The sequence below is a fragment of the Triturus cristatus genome, chromosome 3_2 (assembly GCF_964204655.1).
Source record: "Triturus cristatus chromosome 3_2, aTriCri1.1, whole genome shotgun sequence".
In the NCBI taxonomy this organism is placed as follows: Eukaryota; Metazoa; Chordata; class Amphibia; order Caudata; family Salamandridae; genus Triturus; species Triturus cristatus.
The window spans coordinates 492,692,157-492,710,844 of record NC_140584.1 but is presented as its reverse complement, the minus strand read 5'-3'; the positions used below and the strand labels follow the sequence as shown (position 1 = coordinate 492,710,844).

At 46.7% G+C, this 18,688-nt stretch overlaps 2 protein-coding genes across 4 annotated transcripts in view; one reads left to right on the top strand and one right to left on the bottom strand.

The window, feature by feature from the left end:
* ZNF143 (zinc finger protein 143) overlaps positions 1–18,688 on the bottom strand; it is a 274,804-nt gene that overhangs the window by 176,166 nt on the left and 79,950 nt on the right. The window contains exon 5 of the mRNA XM_085648159.1: positions 1,138–1,218. Within this exon, the coding sequence (XP_085504285.1) occupies positions 1,138–1,218 (81 nt within the window). The remainder of the gene's footprint in view (positions 1–1,137; positions 1,219–18,688) is intronic.
* LOC146857603 (uncharacterized) overlaps positions 1–18,688 on the top strand; it is a 426,280-nt gene that overhangs the window by 359,129 nt on the left and 48,463 nt on the right. The window lies entirely within an intron of this gene.

Below are 18,688 nucleotides of genomic sequence, written 5' to 3'. Positions count from 1 at the left end.
AGTGTCCCTTTGAAAGGACAGTTTCCCTCACCCACCAAACGCACTCCACGCCGTTTGTCGCCTGGCCACAAAGGACTGGACGTTACCTTGAGTTTGCACCAACGTAAATTTGGGGTGCATTACCTGACTTTTGCAGGCAGTCACCTAACAGTGGAACTCTGAATGAGTGGACTACCACGTCAACCACTGGTTTTGTATTTTGTATAATGACATTTTTTTCTGGTTTTGTAACACATGATTATAGTAGCACACAGGTCCTGAAAAAGGCCGCCACACTTCTTGTGAGGGTATTAGGCTGAAACATGTCGACCTTTTCTCACACTGCTATGATGGGACTAATGTTTCATGTTACAGCGTGGTTTCATTCCTGGTCTAGGGATGCCTTAAAGCCCATTGCGTAGCCTTAAACTAGTTTTACTTCACATTCACCCTTTCCTTTGCACCCCTTACCACACCCTGTTCACTTAAGGTAATTGCTTTACCTCTCTTCACACAAGAAAAACATTCCTGAGCTCCTCCCTCATAGAGAGGGGGTTGAAGCTCGCTTCATGACTAGGTTCATGATGCAAGGAGTTTACCATATGATGAAGCATGCCACCTCCGAGTGGGTGATGGAAACCGTCCTTTAAAAGGAACACTCCACTAGCATTTTGTTGTGATTTCTAGACCCAGGGGTTCTTATATGGTTTTGGATCTTGAACAAAAGTTGACATCAGATTGATGCTAGCAATCAGTACAATCTTGAATGTTGAAATGCTGGTCAAAAACTTGCATATTCAGGCAAGATTTTACGTCATGGTATTCAAGACATAGGTCTAGCAAGACCACTATCTATATGTTAGGTGATGGGGGTTCCTTCTATGTGCATTATGTTTGTATTTATGTGTGTGTTCATGAATATCCATAGGCATCCTTCCACTGTATTTTGCCACTACCAGCTAAAATTAACAGCACATTATTAGAACTTACAAAATCCAGTGATGCATTCTGGGGTTAGTTAGTTGGGGGTTCTCACTGTGCACTATTACTTACCTCATTCCCCTTAAATGTGGACGTTTGCTAAGAGTTGCTAGCTAGTATTCTCACCCCTAATTGGCAAAAGCACAATAAGGCAGAATTAGGATTTAAATAACTTACCTTTTGAAGTGTGGTGAACATATGCTGTGGTGCCATCCTCCAGTTGAACTGCCTGTCCATCTTCCAAACGCAGGTTGTCCACTATTCAAACAAAAACGTTTACTGAAAGTGTTGTTTTCACTGTGTATTAGCTATGTGTACATGTGAGCATCCAAATACACTCCAATCACTCAGGTAGTGGACTGATAGCAAACATTAAATAATAATGTCAATGGAATTTCTTAGAAAGGTTGATCTCACTTAATGTCTTTATTAATTTAATGCATTTAAATTAATTAAATATTGATATAACAGAAATTAGGTAATAATGTTGTAGCATTTTTAATACAAAAATGATAACAAAATTCTTCCTATACTTTACCATCGGGAGATCCCCATCTGCCAACGAAAAATTACTAGTAGTAACTTTACAATCTTAATGGTGAACAGCCAAAGTAGGAAATGTACTGCAAAGTGCAAAAGTAAATTTCCACATGCAGATTTACTCAAGTGTAAATTAATCTTTTGTGAATAGTCCCCATTCTTTCTACCCAGAAATACTACCAAAGACAGTCCCCTTTTCTGCTACAATAGTAAAATGGCTGTACAGCAACAATCAAAAGAATAATCTCTATTGATTATACACCAATAAAAGAAAGACATTAATGGCCTGCTTCACTCATGCCCACATCTCCCTGATTAAAGTCATTTGTTTGCAATATGGACTAAAACAAAAAGTTTTCTATTTTATGTATGAGAAACCAAAACCTTCTTCAAAACTACAGTGTTTAATGCCACTTGTAGATTAGATTTGTGGCCATGCTGTTGTGCAAATAAAAGCTGCTGTTTTATATATTGCAAAGAAAAATTTGAGTGAATACTTGTGGCATCTCTTAAACAAACTGTCAAACTGTCAATATATCATTAATGTGTCAGTTGAGTCAGTCCTAGGCACTTTTCATGAGCAAGTAACCAAATACATTATTTTTTTAAATGAAATGCTAACAGGTCTAAGAACCAGGTTTACATTTAGATGTTCCAAACAAATCAGAATAAACATTTACAACTTCACTAATTATGTACCACATTCATTATAGTTCTTACGAACAATTTGAATTATCAAACAGCTCCAACACAGTTAAAATACAGTAAACCCCTATGCATTTTTATGAACTACATTAGCATGCTTTAAACCCCATGATAACACTTTTCCTTTTTAAATACTAATTCATAATTTTTTTAGATCGTTTAAATTAATGTCGAAGCATGGTAAACATTTTATAAACATCCAAACAAATCTGTACAAAATGTTACACTTTCGATGAAATATCAAAACAAATATTTTCATCTAATTCTAACTTTTTAAATATATCTTCAAAATATTTCAGAGCATGAACAAAATATGTCCACAATTAAAAACTCACAAAGTACAATTAAACTAAGTTTTTAGGTTTTTAACTAAGAATCCGAACTTACTAAACATTACGACAGTATTTTCAAAGTTATTGTTTCAGAATTGTTGAATAATTTTTCCCGTGTTTTAAAAATATGAAGTAATTCACACATTTTACAAAAAAATAATGAAAACATATAATTTTTAACAAAGAAATCATGCAGTAATATTATATACCTACTTCCCAATTTTTTTCAGTAGAATACAATTGTGGACAAATGAATTATTTTTGTACTCACACCAATCAAGGAAAAATCTGACCACTGCATGTCAGAACTATTGTATGTTTCATGGAGGAAGGCCTTGATGGTGTTAGGATGGAGCGATCATACAGCTAAAAGGAACTGAAGGGAGGAAATTCCTTCACTGTACTGCAACTGCAAAACGTTTTATTAGGTGACTCATGGCGGTTAGGAACTCAGCATCAACTCGTGCCCATTTATCCTGCACCACCATCTCACCTCCTACCCTGTAGGCATGAGTGGAACGCTGTAAAATGGAGGTCTGTGGCCTTAGTCTCTATAGATCTGCAGTGCTGCAAAGCTGGGTGCAAGTAGCTGTCAAACTGAGCCGGTTGGGATGTGGGAGCTGGTCCAGGGTTGACAATGGGTGCTGTTGGCCAGGACACTAGTAGCAGCTGTCTGATTCCAGCCTGAAATACCAACAAGGAGCAGTATGGCTGATGAAAAGCCTTAGTAATTTAAGGGGGCAGGTGATAAATATGAGGAAAGAAGCGTGAGTGAGAAAAGTGTGAGTGAAAAGAGTTTGAATTTGAGAGAAGTCATGGGGTGAAAGGAAGGTCTGAGAGTCTTATGGCAGAGTTTCTGTGTGAATCAAAACTTGTGACGAGTGTGTGACAGTTTCTGCGTGTATGAGTGATTGATCTGTATGCGATATCTACTTTTTGTGGGTTTGCCTGCAATGTTGCAGCTGCTGGCAACAATTCTGGAGGGCTCAGGCAAGCATGGAATATTTCCTTGAATCAAATACACCACATATGAAAGGTGGGAGGCCAGTGCCAGGATATGCATCTACTCAATGTTTGTTAATGTACTGAGACTAGCAAGATGCCTGCTGTTATGTTTGTGCATTTATGGCATAGGCACGTCTGCAATGCCTCTCCTTGTGCATTTCCTACATTGGATAGTGTCCAGGGAAGGTTGGTACACTGAGCATCTGCATCTCAACTGCACTGATTAGATAATATAAAGTAATTTCTACACATTCATACCAATTGACTCAACTCTTATAGCAAAGCAATGATGATTTTAGAATTGCAATGCAGAACTTTGTCTGACTGCCAGCCATACTTACTAATGATCTCTCCTCGGTCTACGATCTAATCAATCTTAGAAAGGTATTATATAACATCAATACGTTGCACATATAACCCAAAATCCAGACTTGCCACACATCCTCCCCATCTGTAAATTACCAACAGTACTTACAGCATGCAATTAACACACCAACAGCTCTTTTAACTCAATATCAACATCACACATCATTGTTCTAGACGCACCTTCATATGGGCAGTCTCGTACAGAAAACATTAAGTAGAACCTATAAACCTACATAAGAGCAACATAGCAATTTAGCCATACAGCTGGCAAAATGCAGCCAAATCAACAGCACTAACCCAGTAACTTGCCCTGGTGCTCACAAAATGCATCAAAATGACCTACCTGGACCGTGATGAAATGATAGAGAACACATTATTCTGGCTGAGCAATGGACAACTGACCAACCAGGGCCAAACAGAGTGCAAGCGTTTCTGCATAGCAACCATAGACACAAGGCTCTATAAAGACATCCCAAGTTTGAACATAATCTATCTTCACACTAGCCTAAACCCACACATTTTAAAGTAGACATTTATCATACTTTCTACTAATCTCTCACAATCAAACATCAATACAACCAATTGATGAGCTTTGTAGTACTTTATGAAAGAGCACCTAGTCTGAGAATGGAAATGGTCAATAACACAATACAAATGTAAACAACAACAACATAGCAATACCCCCAATGCAAAAGTGAAACTGATTCCGTTACATGCGCCTGTCAGTAAAATAGCCACCATTTACCACGAGTAATCAGTCATCATGAAAACATTCAGTAACTGTGCAGTGTGACTAGATGGTGGTACTAGGCAAATGATAAAACTGTAGTTACTACAGTTCCCAAGAACTGTGGCAAAAACAAAACTTGTTATTTATTTAACCACTCCAACACTATTGATCCTATAAACTGCTTACACCATTTACTGCTCAAGTGAAGGAAAGAATTAATACATCATTTGAATGTACTTGCCGCATTCCACAAAGCAATTGAAGGATGTAGCAAAAATGTTTGTCAGATGACTAAAGGGATTAGGGAATATGCAGGGATGTAATGCTGTATTTTGCCTTTAGGCACAGAGGGGCTATCTAGTGACTTCTAGAGAATCTTGAGGGTGAGTGAGGCATTGATGGGAAGTTATAAAAAAGTGGGGGGCGCTAGAGATCCTGGCCACAAATGGGTGCCACTTTGTGAGGCTCTGCCAACCGGAGACGTTTGTCCGTCATCTGCCTCAAGAAGTGACATCGATCTCTGATTACAGTGGAGGCCAACATTTTAGCCAAACTGTTGGCTACTCGTCTGCTCCCCTATCTCACCGACTTGGTTCACCCGGACCAGTCGGGATTTATGCCAGGTCGGAATACATCGCGTAATCTGCGTCGAGTGCATGGTGCACTGGGCCGTGTAGACACGCTGGAGGAAGAAGCGATCCTGCTTGCGCTTGACGCTAAAATGGCATTTGACACCATAGCATGGGAGTATCTGTTTGCAGTTCTTGCCCGCATCGGGTTCAGACCCAAGTTCATTGAGTGGATCAAACTACTATACACACAACCCATGGCACATGTTTCAGTAAATAACCATCGCTCCACTCCTTTCCCCCTTTGTCGAGGCACAAGGCAGGGATGCCCGTTATCACCGCTCCTTTTTGCAATGGTTCTTGAGCGTCTGGCGGTTGGATAAGGGGAGACCCAGGTATCAGAGGCCTTAAATGGACGAATGAACATGAAGACCGCATATCACTCTATGCGGATGATATTCTGCTTTATCTTGCCTCACTTGCGCGCTCACTCCGCCGCGTACTACATATTTTTCATATTTTCGGGGCACATTCTGGGTACCAGATAAACTGGTCCAAATCCCAGATGTACTCCCTTTGGGGAGATCCCCCACAAAGTCCTCGAGGCTATGATATTCCGGTGGCGTCCCAGGGCTTTCGTTATTTAGGGATTTTTATAACTACTAATGCTACACTATTTTTTTAACAGAATCTGTTGGGGCCGTTGCAGAGGTTTCGCACTGGAAGACGCTCCTCCTTACTCTATTGGGGCGGGCGTCTTTATTCAAAATGCTCGCTCTACCACGCTTTCTTTACGCCCTGCAAAACACTCCAAAACCTGTTCCTAACACTTATTTTTTACAGATCGAAGCGGCAGTGAGAGATTCACTGTGGGACAATAAGCCGCCTCAGATAGCCATAAACAAACTCACTATGGGATGGTATGATGGGGGTATTGGGTTGCCAGATATGCGCCTCTACTATCAGGCTTCGCAACTCACGGCCATCAATCAATGGGTGTTCGGGCGACATGATGATCCCAGCTTCCGCACCGACCATTGGCTAATGGGGAAGGGGGCTACAGCAGAGCATTATATACAAACCATAGAAAATTACGCCTGACTGGCCCAACGGCGCGTATAGTGGAGGTGTGGCATGGGGTGCAGCGGCGGATGGGTTGGCAGAGGCGCCTAACGAAGGCTACCCCTCTGTGGGAGCCAGACATTTTAGGATGACTCAGTGCCTATCCGGGGTTTGATAAATGGGATACGATCGGTTTCTCCACTGTGGGAGATATGTGGGTTAAGGGCAAGAAGGCATCGTTTACGGATCCCCAAACTAAATATCAGCTAGCACCGTCGGAAAGCTTTGGGTATCTCCAGATCAGTCATGCCATTGACTCCGCCCTCCCGAAAGATGCCCCCATCCAGACTCCCCTCCTCTTGAGGACAGGCTATTGCTGGATCTTATGGATTGCAATACCATTTCCCTCACATATAAGAAATTGATCAATAACCGGACCGACCCAATGTTGAAACTGCGGGCGAGTTGGGAGGTTGACCTGGGAGAACTGGCCGATGAGGACTAGATAGAGGCACTGGTCTCACCCAGAGAAGTAGCCATCCCGATGCGACTTCGATTGGTCCAACTTAAGATTCTCCATCGGGTATATTTTGACGCCACACTGCTATGCAGGTTGGGTAGGAGACCTGATGCACTCTGCCTTCGACACTGTAACCAAACTGGCACATTCATGCATATCCTGTGGGATTGCCCCTACATACAACAGTACTGGACAGACGTCACCAGACAATTAATTAGGACTTGTGACAAACTTATACAACCAACTCCCACACTATGTCTCACTCAATATCTGGGAGGCAACGAACCTCACACAAGCAGAACAATCGTGGGCCACTATGGGGTGGAGTATAGCGAAACGAAACATTGCTCAGAGGTGAGGCGTGGACACTATACCACAATTGAGAGACTGGGCGAAAGACATGGACCATGCCATGATTGCTGAAAAAACAGTATATAAAGGGAGAGGATGTCCATGTAAATGGGATCACAAGTGCGGACAATGGATTAAATATAGGGGGGAGATATGCGTCTTTCCTACGGTGGAACTAAGGCGGGAGAGGCTCATGGTGTCCGAGGGGGAGGATGAGGAGATGATGGCACATAACAATACCAATCAAGATTAGGATAGACTGGGGATGTTTCCTGACCTGGGGACGTAGATGCAACCCTCATAATGACTGTTAAGATGTTGCAAGAGTGTACTCCAATGGGCTCCTGATGAGTTGATGGCTGGTAATGTAATGCTGTAATTTGATCAACATTTGCCAAAGGTGTCAATGTAATGTCATTATTGCTGTAGTTTGTTTCTAATAAAAACTGTTTTTAAAAAAAAAAAGAAGTGACATTGACATCTGCAAAGCGATGATTATGTGTATGGGAGCCTGCTACCTTTCGGGAGATCCCTTTTGGACAATCAACTGAAGCTCCTTTGACGGCAGCCGCCACGTCATCCTGTGCGGACTAGCGGGATATCGGAAGTGCGGAGCCCAAGAGCAAGGCTGGAACTGTGGCTGTGTATGACGACCTGGACATATGAGGAAGAAGACGGGAGGGGGCCCCTTGGGGAGAGACCTCCAGCGAGCAGAATGGTGACTTGCCAAGGCTGCAGAGGTGCAGTCGGCGGGGACTAGTGGTGCAGAGGACCGCCGCCTGGACAGGCAGCGTCGGATTGGTAACGCGGGCACACGGGCGATTCCCGAGGGGCCGGTGTCTGAGCTCCAGCTGTGGGCTGTTTTTTTTAGCAGCCTGGGGACTGATTTGGGTGGTTTCTGCATTGTTTGATGCCGCCAGCGGCACAGTGGGTGCCTGAGTGGCCTTTCTGGATGTAGATGGGCGTCCATTACCTCCCTTTTATCAACGGCAGAGGTGTCACTCCCTTTCTCTCGCTGGGCCGGCCCATTAATATATATCATATCGAGTGGGGGCATGGGGCTTGAGCAAAAGCGGCCTCACTTGTTTTTAGATGTGTTTCACCAGTGTAAACTAATCGGTGCATTTGTTTTTAACGCCCCCCTCCCACCCACACCTTTTTTATTAAATTTCGCTAAAGCAGTGTTTTGCTGAAAGGCAATATGCAAATGTGGACCACTTTTTTTTTGCGTGCCCGGGCCTATTTTTAATTCCAATCCAACCCTGTGGACAGGCACTACAATACTGGTGAACCTCATGATCTACTGAGGCATAATCTGCACTGCTCTGCCAACAAGCAGCTTCACACCGTCCCGTTGGGACGGCCGCGCCGCCGGAGACTTGCCTCGACATGCAGGTAGGAGCGGGGCTTAGAGGGACACAGGTGCGGACAACGGCCGGAGCCTAAGCCATGGGGAGCAAGCAGAAAAGGGCTAAGCCAGGCATCCGTGAGACGCCAAGCCCTGCGCACCCAAGGCTTCCTCATTACTCCGCATACCGGCCTGACCAGCGGCCTCTGAGACGGGCTACTGCGTGCAACAACAGAAAGGGGCCATTTTGCTGAGATACTGGGCCCTAATTGTAATCTTCGCAAGGCCTACTCCTTTGCCCCTTTCAGTCTCAAACTTTCAGTAATAACGGTGGTACTGTGGATGTGTGCACCGGATAAATATATGCTCCTCCTGACTGTCACATGACGCTAGATCGCCCTGAGCTGTACCCTTAAGTGACACAGCTTGGGGAGTAACCGTGCGGCATTCAAACTGGGCTCACTTTGGTGTCTTCGTGCTGCCCGCTCTGGGTGCCACTCTGGGTCACACTGCCGCCGATCAGGGTAGCCAAATTTGTTCAAGCTCCTTGCTGTCAGTCTGCGCCTTATAAATGTCACATGGTGCTCAACTGCTCCCTCATGCATCTTTAGCGACTGCAACGCCATCTTCCTCTATAAACATGACTGCTGATGTACTTGTGCCCCTGCTGGGATGGGGGTGTTGAGAGGCCCACTTTGTGCCATTCTGTGGACCAGACCTCGAGGAGGGGACTGCAGAAGTGTCATCTCCTGATGACTCCAGCGTATACCCGCTACATGGATCATCCTGTGGCTGTGCGGTCTGCTTGTGCCCGGCTGAAACTGCCTTTTGGGGGTGTGGTGGAACCCGATTGCAAACGGAGGGCTTCCCAACCTACAACCGCCCGATCTGTCAAAGCAGCCCCCATTTTCCCAGCACAACTTCCAGGACACGAAACAGTCAAAATTATCTTTTGACCAGTGCTGACTGACACGCATAGTGGAATCGACAACATAGGACTGCCACTCCTGCTCGGGAAATAGGGATGGCACCCCGGAGGAGCCAGACATTCCAGCAATGTTTATAGACTTGAAGCACAGCCTAACTGCCAATGACACCTAAATGGCTCTTCTGATCGACAGATTCGACCGGCTTAAAGAAGGAGTTGATGGCCATAGGGAGCGCATTACTCAACTTGCACACCGCATATCAACAATCCAAAATGACAGAGTGACAGTAAGTGAGAAAATGTTGCAGTTGGAAAAAGTCCTGAAAGTTATCAGCAGTAAAAATGAAGACCTCAAAGCGCGCTCCCAAACGGAACAATCTGATGTTCCCTCGGTCACCTAATCTTTTTGCCATCACAATGGAGCCACTTGCAGCTCTCCTTCAACACCACCATTCCCACCGCAGCTTTGCTTTCAACCCCGAGTGGTACTGGTTTCCATGTATGCAGACTCTGTACGTTAAACACCCCCATCACAATTTAGACCCCTTGAGTAGGGAATTCTTCAGATTCAGTGGACTCTTCGGAACTTCCATCAGTTGGGCCAAGTAAGTGATTTTCCCCCTTACACCGGTGACCCAAGAGGTGACCTCAGAGTTTCCCCTACAGTGGGTGACAGAACCGATGAAGTATCTTGGAGTCTGGCTTAGCCATTCGGATATTCTGTGATGCTCTAACTATGGCCACCTGATGGACTGGCCGGAGGGACAAGTGGATGCCTGTAAGAAGCTCCCAGTCTCTATGACAGGTAGACTGGTCCTGGCAAAGATGGTGGTTTTACTCAAACTTTTCTACCTGTTCATTAATTTCCTGCTTCCCCTGCCGCTGTGTTTTAAGCGCCATCTTTGTTCACTCATGGTAGCACTAGCGTGGGCTGGCAGACATCACAGAATAGCCTGGGAGGTCCTAACGCTTGCATTTGAGCCGGGTGGGCTGGCAGCGCCAGATATGTACCTTTACTACTTTAGTGGACAAGTGCACAAGCACATTATTGGCTGTACCCTGTCCAGTTTCTGGCTCACACAATGCCAGAACATGATCATGCAGCTCCATGCCCTTTTTGTATGGCATTGTTCCAGACTCCAAAACATCACAAGGCTGGTATTGACACGATGGGATGTACGGCGTGGGATGAGTTGAGGAAGAGGGCCCACATGGACGTCCTTTTTTTCCCCTCTATCCCCTTGATAGCCCACCCTGCATTACCTGCCATACCCAACAATGGCACGGGCACTAGACTGAGCAAGTTACACCTCACAACCATGGGCGACGTTTACTCAGAGAGACATCCTACATTACACCACAGCAAGCCCTACAAGGACGAGAGGTCTCTTTGTTAGACATGTTTACATACTTCAAGCTGTGAGCGGTGATTCTAGGGTTTCACATCTCGTTCCCTGCGGCGACCCCACTTTTCAGGTCCTTGAAGCCTTCCGGGTAAATTCGTCCCTGTGCATGCTCATCACTAGAATATATACAGATATGCAAGCAACGGCTCCTGTGCGTACAGCGAGTGCTCTACAGGTGTAGTCTGACTTCCTTGCCATCCCTATCCCAGAGAAGCAGTGGCACTTTAAATATTTATACATGCTATACTGGACTTCAGAGTGCCTAAGAAGGATTGGTCTCATAGATGACACACGTTGCACTAGATGCTCAGCGCCCCATACTGACTTTCTTCATTTAGCGTGGGACTGCCCGAGAGTGGGGAGGTTCTGACAGGATGTTTTTTACACTATTGACGAGATCACTGATCTGCAAATGGATCTGACACGATAAGTTGCACTAATGGGATATGTTATGGAGATTCCCTCAGAGCGGCAGAAGCTGTCTGCGCTCCTGCTACTGTTAGCAAATAGGAGAGTGGCGATGCACGGGGGACGTCGCCTAGTCCTGAAAAAGGATGCCTGGCTTAGAGATGCAGCATATTGTCAGGACAATCTAACTGCTTTCTGGGAGTTGACGCTGATAAGATCGCATCCTAAGGACATTTTGTTCCCCCTAGCGATATACTTGGGTGCGCGGACTGGGGGAGATGGGGAGGGCGATGCACCTGCTACAAAGGTAACAGATTAAGTGAGGATGTGGACGCTGCATGCACTCTCTTGAGAGGTTACTTCTCAGAATTCCCCCACTGTATTTTACCAGAATGCCTTTGACTGCACCGATGGTGCCACCATTGTAAGCTCATGGCCCACCATGTACTCTGAGTGGTCCCACGCCCCCTTTCTCCTAATTTTTCCTTATTCCATTCCTTGCTTATTGTAAAGAGTGACTTGGGCATGTGATGGCCATTGGTTTAAGTATATTGTCGTATATGAATCTTGTTGACAAATTTACTGTCTTCATGCTGCAATGCCTATGACTCTCCCTCCATAATTACTTTTAAATATCAATAAAAAAGTTTACAAATAAAAAGTTATAAAATAGCAATTTCATTGTTGGTCAGATGGAGTGCCAGAGGTTCTTGAAAATCAGAAGTCATGCTGAAATTACATGAACTACCTATAGACTGGAAATGTGTGCTTTTGAAGGTGGTTTTCACTGCTACTTAATGCTGTGTATGGGGAGGGGAGGATAAAAGGGAGCATGCATCGAACTAAGGTAATATTAGGATGAGCTAAACCTAAAAAGTTATCTACGTATCAAGTTAATTTTTGTGTAAAGAGTGACTCCTGGCAATGAAGGATGACACGCTAACTCTGGCATCTTACAAGTTTGAAGGGACTACTGGACTTCAGGTTTAGGTTTCCCTACTGTGCAATAAAACATTGCCATAAAAGATTCAATTGCAGATGAGCAGATTTATGTGTCTTTATTTTGATTTGATTAATAGAACATGTACAAAAAGAGATTATTTTGAAGGATCAAACTTGTTGAGGATTACTGCTGACAGGGCTAATCCTGGCAGAGCCCACAAATGACCTGTTGGTTAATCTGTGGCTGTGGCCCAGTCACAGCCATTGAGATTCACCTGAGGAGGATCATCGTATTTTGTCTGGTCACTTGTACCTCAACGCCAAGCTGCAGAGCGGCAAGCAAGGAGCCATCCACTCTGGTCCTCCGAGGAAGACGCTGAAACAGACTCCGACTCTTGGCTTCCCCCAGCCCCTTGCAACCCCCCATGGGCCCACATTGCTTGGCTTTCCACTTTTCCGCTTTCTGCTCAGTCTGGCCCGCCTGACCAAAGCAATAGCTGCGAGAGACCGGCGAGGGCGTGGGCCAGGGAACACGGCTAGCGGGAAACCTCCATACTGCAGCCAGCAATCGGTATTGGTGTTCTGCTGCCTGGCTGGGGCAGCATCTGTTTCCAGGAGTCGGTCGAGCCACTGAAGCCCACCGTAGTCGGAGTCAGGGATGATTGAGGAGCATGCATTGGAGGCCTGCTTCTGACTGACGGGCTGTTTGTCTTATTCACCCCTTCAACGCCCATACATCCCAGCCCCCTGCATACTCGGCAGCCCCCCATCAAATTGTGATCATTTGCTCTGCCATTGTGCTGCTGGACAGCATTTTGGAGTCCCGGTGGCTAGCCCTCCTTGCACAGTTGCTGCTGCCACGTGAGAGAGATATGAGCAAGGTACAAGGGGGCAGGGACTGGGAGAAAAGAGGGTGTAAAGAGCGAAACCCAGAGAAAGTCTGCCGGGTGTGCGACAGAAGTCAGAGTTTGGCAGCAAGACAGGTGAACAGGCAGAAAAGTGAGAGGGAAACAAGCGCCCTAGTGCAGTGGCCTATAGGGCTACCGCTGCTGGGGGAGGTGGGGGGGGGGAGAGCGGTGCATGGCGGAAGCGGGCATTCTTGGCTGTGGTGTGGCTTGCTGCCCCACTATTTCCAGTTTGCTGCAGCCACTGCGAGCTGCTACTTGTCATCTGCCTCCTGCCTCTTGCAACAGCCCTGTGACGGCCCCATAATAACCCCTCCCAATGTCTGAGGCTTGGAGAAAAAAATGGTCCTAGCAAAAGAAGTGTGTAAGCACAAAGCAATAGACACCGAGAGATCAGCTTTACTGCAACACTATCAACAGTACCTGGGAGCAGTATCACAGAAGCACTTTTCAACTATACAACTTATCAACTTTGGGGCCCAGTAAATACTGCAACTATCTAATCACCTATAAGTGGCCAGCCCGCAATAAGCAAACATTGACAGCGGGTCAACCAATACCAGCAGTATAGTGGGAGCGAACAAGGAAGACAACTGAGACCCATCAAAAAGGAGGCTAAAACAGAACAGGCACTGGCTAAATTGACCAACATGAGATCTGGGAGGGTGACAACAGGCCTCATCAAAAATGAATAAAAGGTTTCTGCTGCTGCGGCGCTTAAACTTCGGGCCGCGGTTCCTGTCTTACGTGCGGCTGCTTCATACGGAGATTACGGCCTCGGTCAGGGTGGCGGGGTTGTCCTCACGGCCGTTCCCCGTACAGCGTGGGACGCGCCAGGGGTGCCCCCTGTCCCCGTATCTGTTCGCCTTGGCCATGGAGCCGCTGGCGGCGTGGGTGTGAATGGACGCGCAGATATCCGGATTTGAGTGGGAAACTGGCCTGGCCGATCGGATAGCCCTATACGCAGATGATGTCCTCTTCTTTCTGACGAATCTCGATTGTACGGGGCCCCGGTTGCTCCGGATCATGCAGATATTCGGTGAGACGTCGGGTCTCTTTATGAACCCCCGGAAGTCCACGCTGTGGGTACTTGGGGCTCCGACTCCGGAGCAGGGGTGGGCGTCCTCGGTGCGGATGGCGGAGGGGGGGCTTCAGTATCTCGGGGTATTCTTGTCACCTACCCCGGTGATCTCCTGGAGGCGAAATGTGGTGCCCGTGTGGGAGCAGGTTTGTCGGGACATCAAACTATGGGCTCGCATGCCACTCACTATCTTTGGCCGGTCTGCGATTTTTAAAATGGTGGCTCTTCCCCGCCTGCTTTATCAGCTGCAGAATCACCCCTATACGATCCCACCGGAATGGTTCCGTAGGGTTAACTCGACCTTGGGTCAGTTCTTGTGGGAGGGAGGGGTGGTGCCTTACGAACGTGCTTCCTCTCAACATATACTGGGGGTCTGGCTACGTCGGATCTGCTCTCGTATTACCAGGCCTCCCACCTGCTGGTGCTGAACGAGTGGTGGTATGGGAGGGGGGGGGCCCGGCGTATGCGGTGGAACGGCGGCTCATAGCCCCACACACACTTCACACCTTGCTTTATTCTGCCGTCCATCGGGCGCGATTGCCACCGGCGACGCAAGTGGTCTTCCAAATTTGGCGCCAGGCATTGCAACCTATTGGGTGGTGGGGCTTTCTCACGCGTGAGACCCCTCTGTGGCACAATGGGCGGCTACCGCAGTTGGCGGCCCTGTCAGGGTTTGAGGGGTGGGATCGGATTGGCATCTCCACTATCGGCGACGTCGTGCGTGGGTGTGTGCTGAAGTCCTTCCAGGACCTCCGGCAGGAGTTTGACATGCCGCAGACGCAGTTCTATCGATACCTACAATTTCGCCACGCATTCTCCCCCAGTCTGGTGGGCTTGGACTCCATAGCGGACTTTAGCCCAGTCGAAGCGAGGTTGTTTATGGGAGACCTTCATGAAAAGAGAATCTCCAAGATATACCGATCACTGGTTATCCATAGTGCCCCTTCGCTCCAACAGCTCAAAGGGAAATGGGAGGACGATGTTGGGCCCCTTGATGAGACGGATTGCACAGATGCACTGGCCTCGCCCCGGAGAGCAGCCATAGCCATGCGACTCCGTCTCATACAATTTAAGTACTTACATAGGGCCTACTTTACCCGGTGGGGGGTTGTGGCGGGCGGGCTTAATTGACTCTCCGGAGTGCCTTCGCTGTAGACGGGAAGAGGGTTCCTTCTTTCACACTGTGTGGCTTTGTGGGTCCTTGTCTCGGTTTTGGAGAGGGGTATTGGCATGTTTATCCGAGGTATTGGGGTGGGATCTCCCCGCGGACCCCAGGCTGACAATCCTGCATATTATGGAGGACATTGGTGGCAACATATATAAGCGGCACCTATTGTTACTGGGTTTTACACTGGCCAAGAGGGATATCGCCCGGGCATGGAAAGCACCGACTGCCCCCTCGCTGAATGTGTGGAAGAGGGGCTTGGACTTTAATATGGGTCTGGATCTCCCTATCTTTGCTGCTAGAGGGTGCCCTCGCAAACATTATAAGATATGGAAAAGGTGGGCAAACTATAGGGGTCTCCCCCTGGAGCCGGCCCCGGAGGAGCGGGAGGAGGGACTCGCCTAGTCGCCCCCGGGTGAGGGGGTGCACGCATGGACGGGGAACTGACCTGTCGGACCTACGCTTATACGCATTATGGATGGCTGAATATAGTATGGTGCGGTCGGGGGGTGGGAGTTGGGAGGTTGGGGGGGGGGAGAGTTTGGGGGTTTTGTTTTCATCTGAAATGCATTCCAAATATCCTATTATGATAAAATTGTCAATGGCGTGATGTGTGCATTGCTTGGGCCGATACCTCTGGGTTACAGGGGCCGGCATTATATGTGTCTGTTGACGAATAAAAACAGTTTTAAAAAAAAAAATGAATAAAAGTAAAAGGAATTGTAAAGAGACAAGCAAAGCAACTAAAAAAAGGGCACAGATGGAGAAAAGTCTCTTAGCCTCACCCATTCATTCAAGCCCGGTGGCTGTACAAACCGCCAAAACCTCAGGGTACCAACCAAAGACATACACAGAGTTTTTCTTCCTAAAAGATGCTGGGGGAGTGCTTTGCTCAAGCAACAACAGGGTAAATGGTCTCCCATGCCCATTACAACCAGTGATTGTAGAAAAGCATAACGCTGTATGTGAAAGGCTCATGAGCAAGTATGAAGAGAACGCCAGCACTGTGACAAAAGCGATGGGTGCTGGTGTCCAACTTGGATCAGTGATGCCCACAAGGCAAGAGAACAAGGAGGACTCTGAGAACACTAGTGTGCCCGTTGCCAAGGCTAAAACCAAGGAGGAGAGAAACAGCAAGGAGATCCTTTTAATTAGTAATAGCAGAAGCACAAATAAGGCAAGTAAGATTGGCGAACTTGCAGGAACCCACCTCAAAAGTGCTCCATCCACGGTGAATAAGTTACTCAAAATGGACTCACAAGTACTGACAAACATCATCACAACGAGCACTATAACAAGCAGGTAACTGCCGTCAGCGCCCTGTGCATCCTTGATACTTCCAGTGGAGGCTGAATCAATATCATGTATTAATGGACAAAGACCTCGGAGGCCTCCTTCTCAGGAACAACGAAGACAAACATTGTCGTCCCCCCCCCTTCACTGAGAAGCATAACACACCCTCAATGGATGCAAAACCGGCAAACCTCACTTGGCTGCATCTCTATACCCAAAGGAAAGTCCCCCACAATACCTTCACCAACGACCTAACGCCACATAGGCCAGATACTCGGGTTATAAATGGTGACGTCTATCATCTTACAACACAGGAGTGGGAAGAGTTGGTAACCGCATATACCCTTATCTACCTCAGGAGAAAAGCAGCAAGACACCTGAAATCAACATCAACCAGGACAAACAGAATGGGACGTACAACATACAGACATTAATATTGAATACCACGCAATTGTCAGTCAATGCAATGCAACATCAATCTGACAAAATGGATATTCAACTGTCAATTATCAATTCACTAGCCATTTATGTCTCAAATATCGGCTTCAAATTGGCTGACCTAAACAATTTGGTTAGACAGCCCAAACTGAGACACAGCTTACACAAACAAGCTGCACCTGTGTAGCAATTGTAGGGAAACTATCAACATTGCCATCTGTGATTGGGAACCTTCTGACGGACATTAAAAAGCAACTAAAATCACAACAGCAGTATCCCAGGCTGCTTTACCCCAGACAATAGAGCCAGCAATTGACCAAGCAGTCGTGGGGACTCAAGAGAGTAGACTCAACAAGCAATATGATCAAATCCAAGATGAGAACTCATAGACGGATGTGGGAAGCAATGATCAAGAGTACCACGTGGCCTGCAACAGAAAGGAGGTCATCACAGATCATGAAGAAAGACGCCCGATCAACTGCCCCACTCGACTAAAAACAACAACGACAACAAAGAAGGAAGAGCAGGAAAAGGAAGTCAGACATAACAGCGTACTTACAAACAGGCTCCACAATCCCAATATTTAGCTGAGGGCAACTAGAGAAACTTCAAAAGACACGCAAAGCAGATCCAACCAGATCTCTACAGGTAGCACGACAACTGAAGAGGGATCAACAATAAGGGGAGGAGAAACCTTGCAGGAACTAACTACCTTAGATACAAGAGTCAGGGACTGCACCCTGGGAGTGGAGGCAGTCACTCATGAAGAGCAAGACCCAACTATTGGAAGCGGCTCAGAATCTGTACAGATAGTCTCACTGAAATTCCCAGAACCCGTGGAACACAGACATCAAATAGAAACCTCCAGAGGGCTGCAGACACAGCCAGAAACATGCACTACCCTGTTTTTACTGGAATATAAGTCCAAATGCAGTGCTGATATGCTAAACAAAGGGAACATCTTACAACTCCTAACATCCATCAGTAGACTGGAGGATCCAAGATCTTTCGACCTGAAAACCATAGAATTTGTGGAACATAACAACCATTTAGGGAATGAGGCAACAAAAGCGATCTGGCATCACCTGGAAAAGCTAGGATGGTCTTGGATGAGCAAGAACAACTAAGTACTTGGGGAACTAATCTGATGCCTGATCAAAAACCGGGATATCAGGAGGCTCTGCTAGCTAGGCACAACGATCATCCAGAACCCTGCTATGAGCATTCCACGACACAAACATAAGGGTCACGGAGTACATCTCCAATGTCCAAGGAGAAAACAGTACGCCAGGGGGCTACTCCAACTGTGCCGGGAACTTTAGCACCACAAGACTGGGGTTGCTTAGCTAGCACAATAAACGCTCGGAGCAATAACCACTGACTTAACAAGAATCCCTCACCAACAGTCAAAAATATAATACGTTTATGCTCTTGGAACATAAATGACTGGGAAACAAAACATCGGACTCACAGCTGTTGCTATATTTGCAATCCAAGAGACCTCGTTAGACCAACCATTTCATTTACAAGGCTTGGAGTTATAGCATCCTCAGGCCACTAAAAGTGCCACATTTGGCCACGTCAAAGAACATCTTGCAACATATACCTCTATAACGATGCGGTCAAGGAGCTGG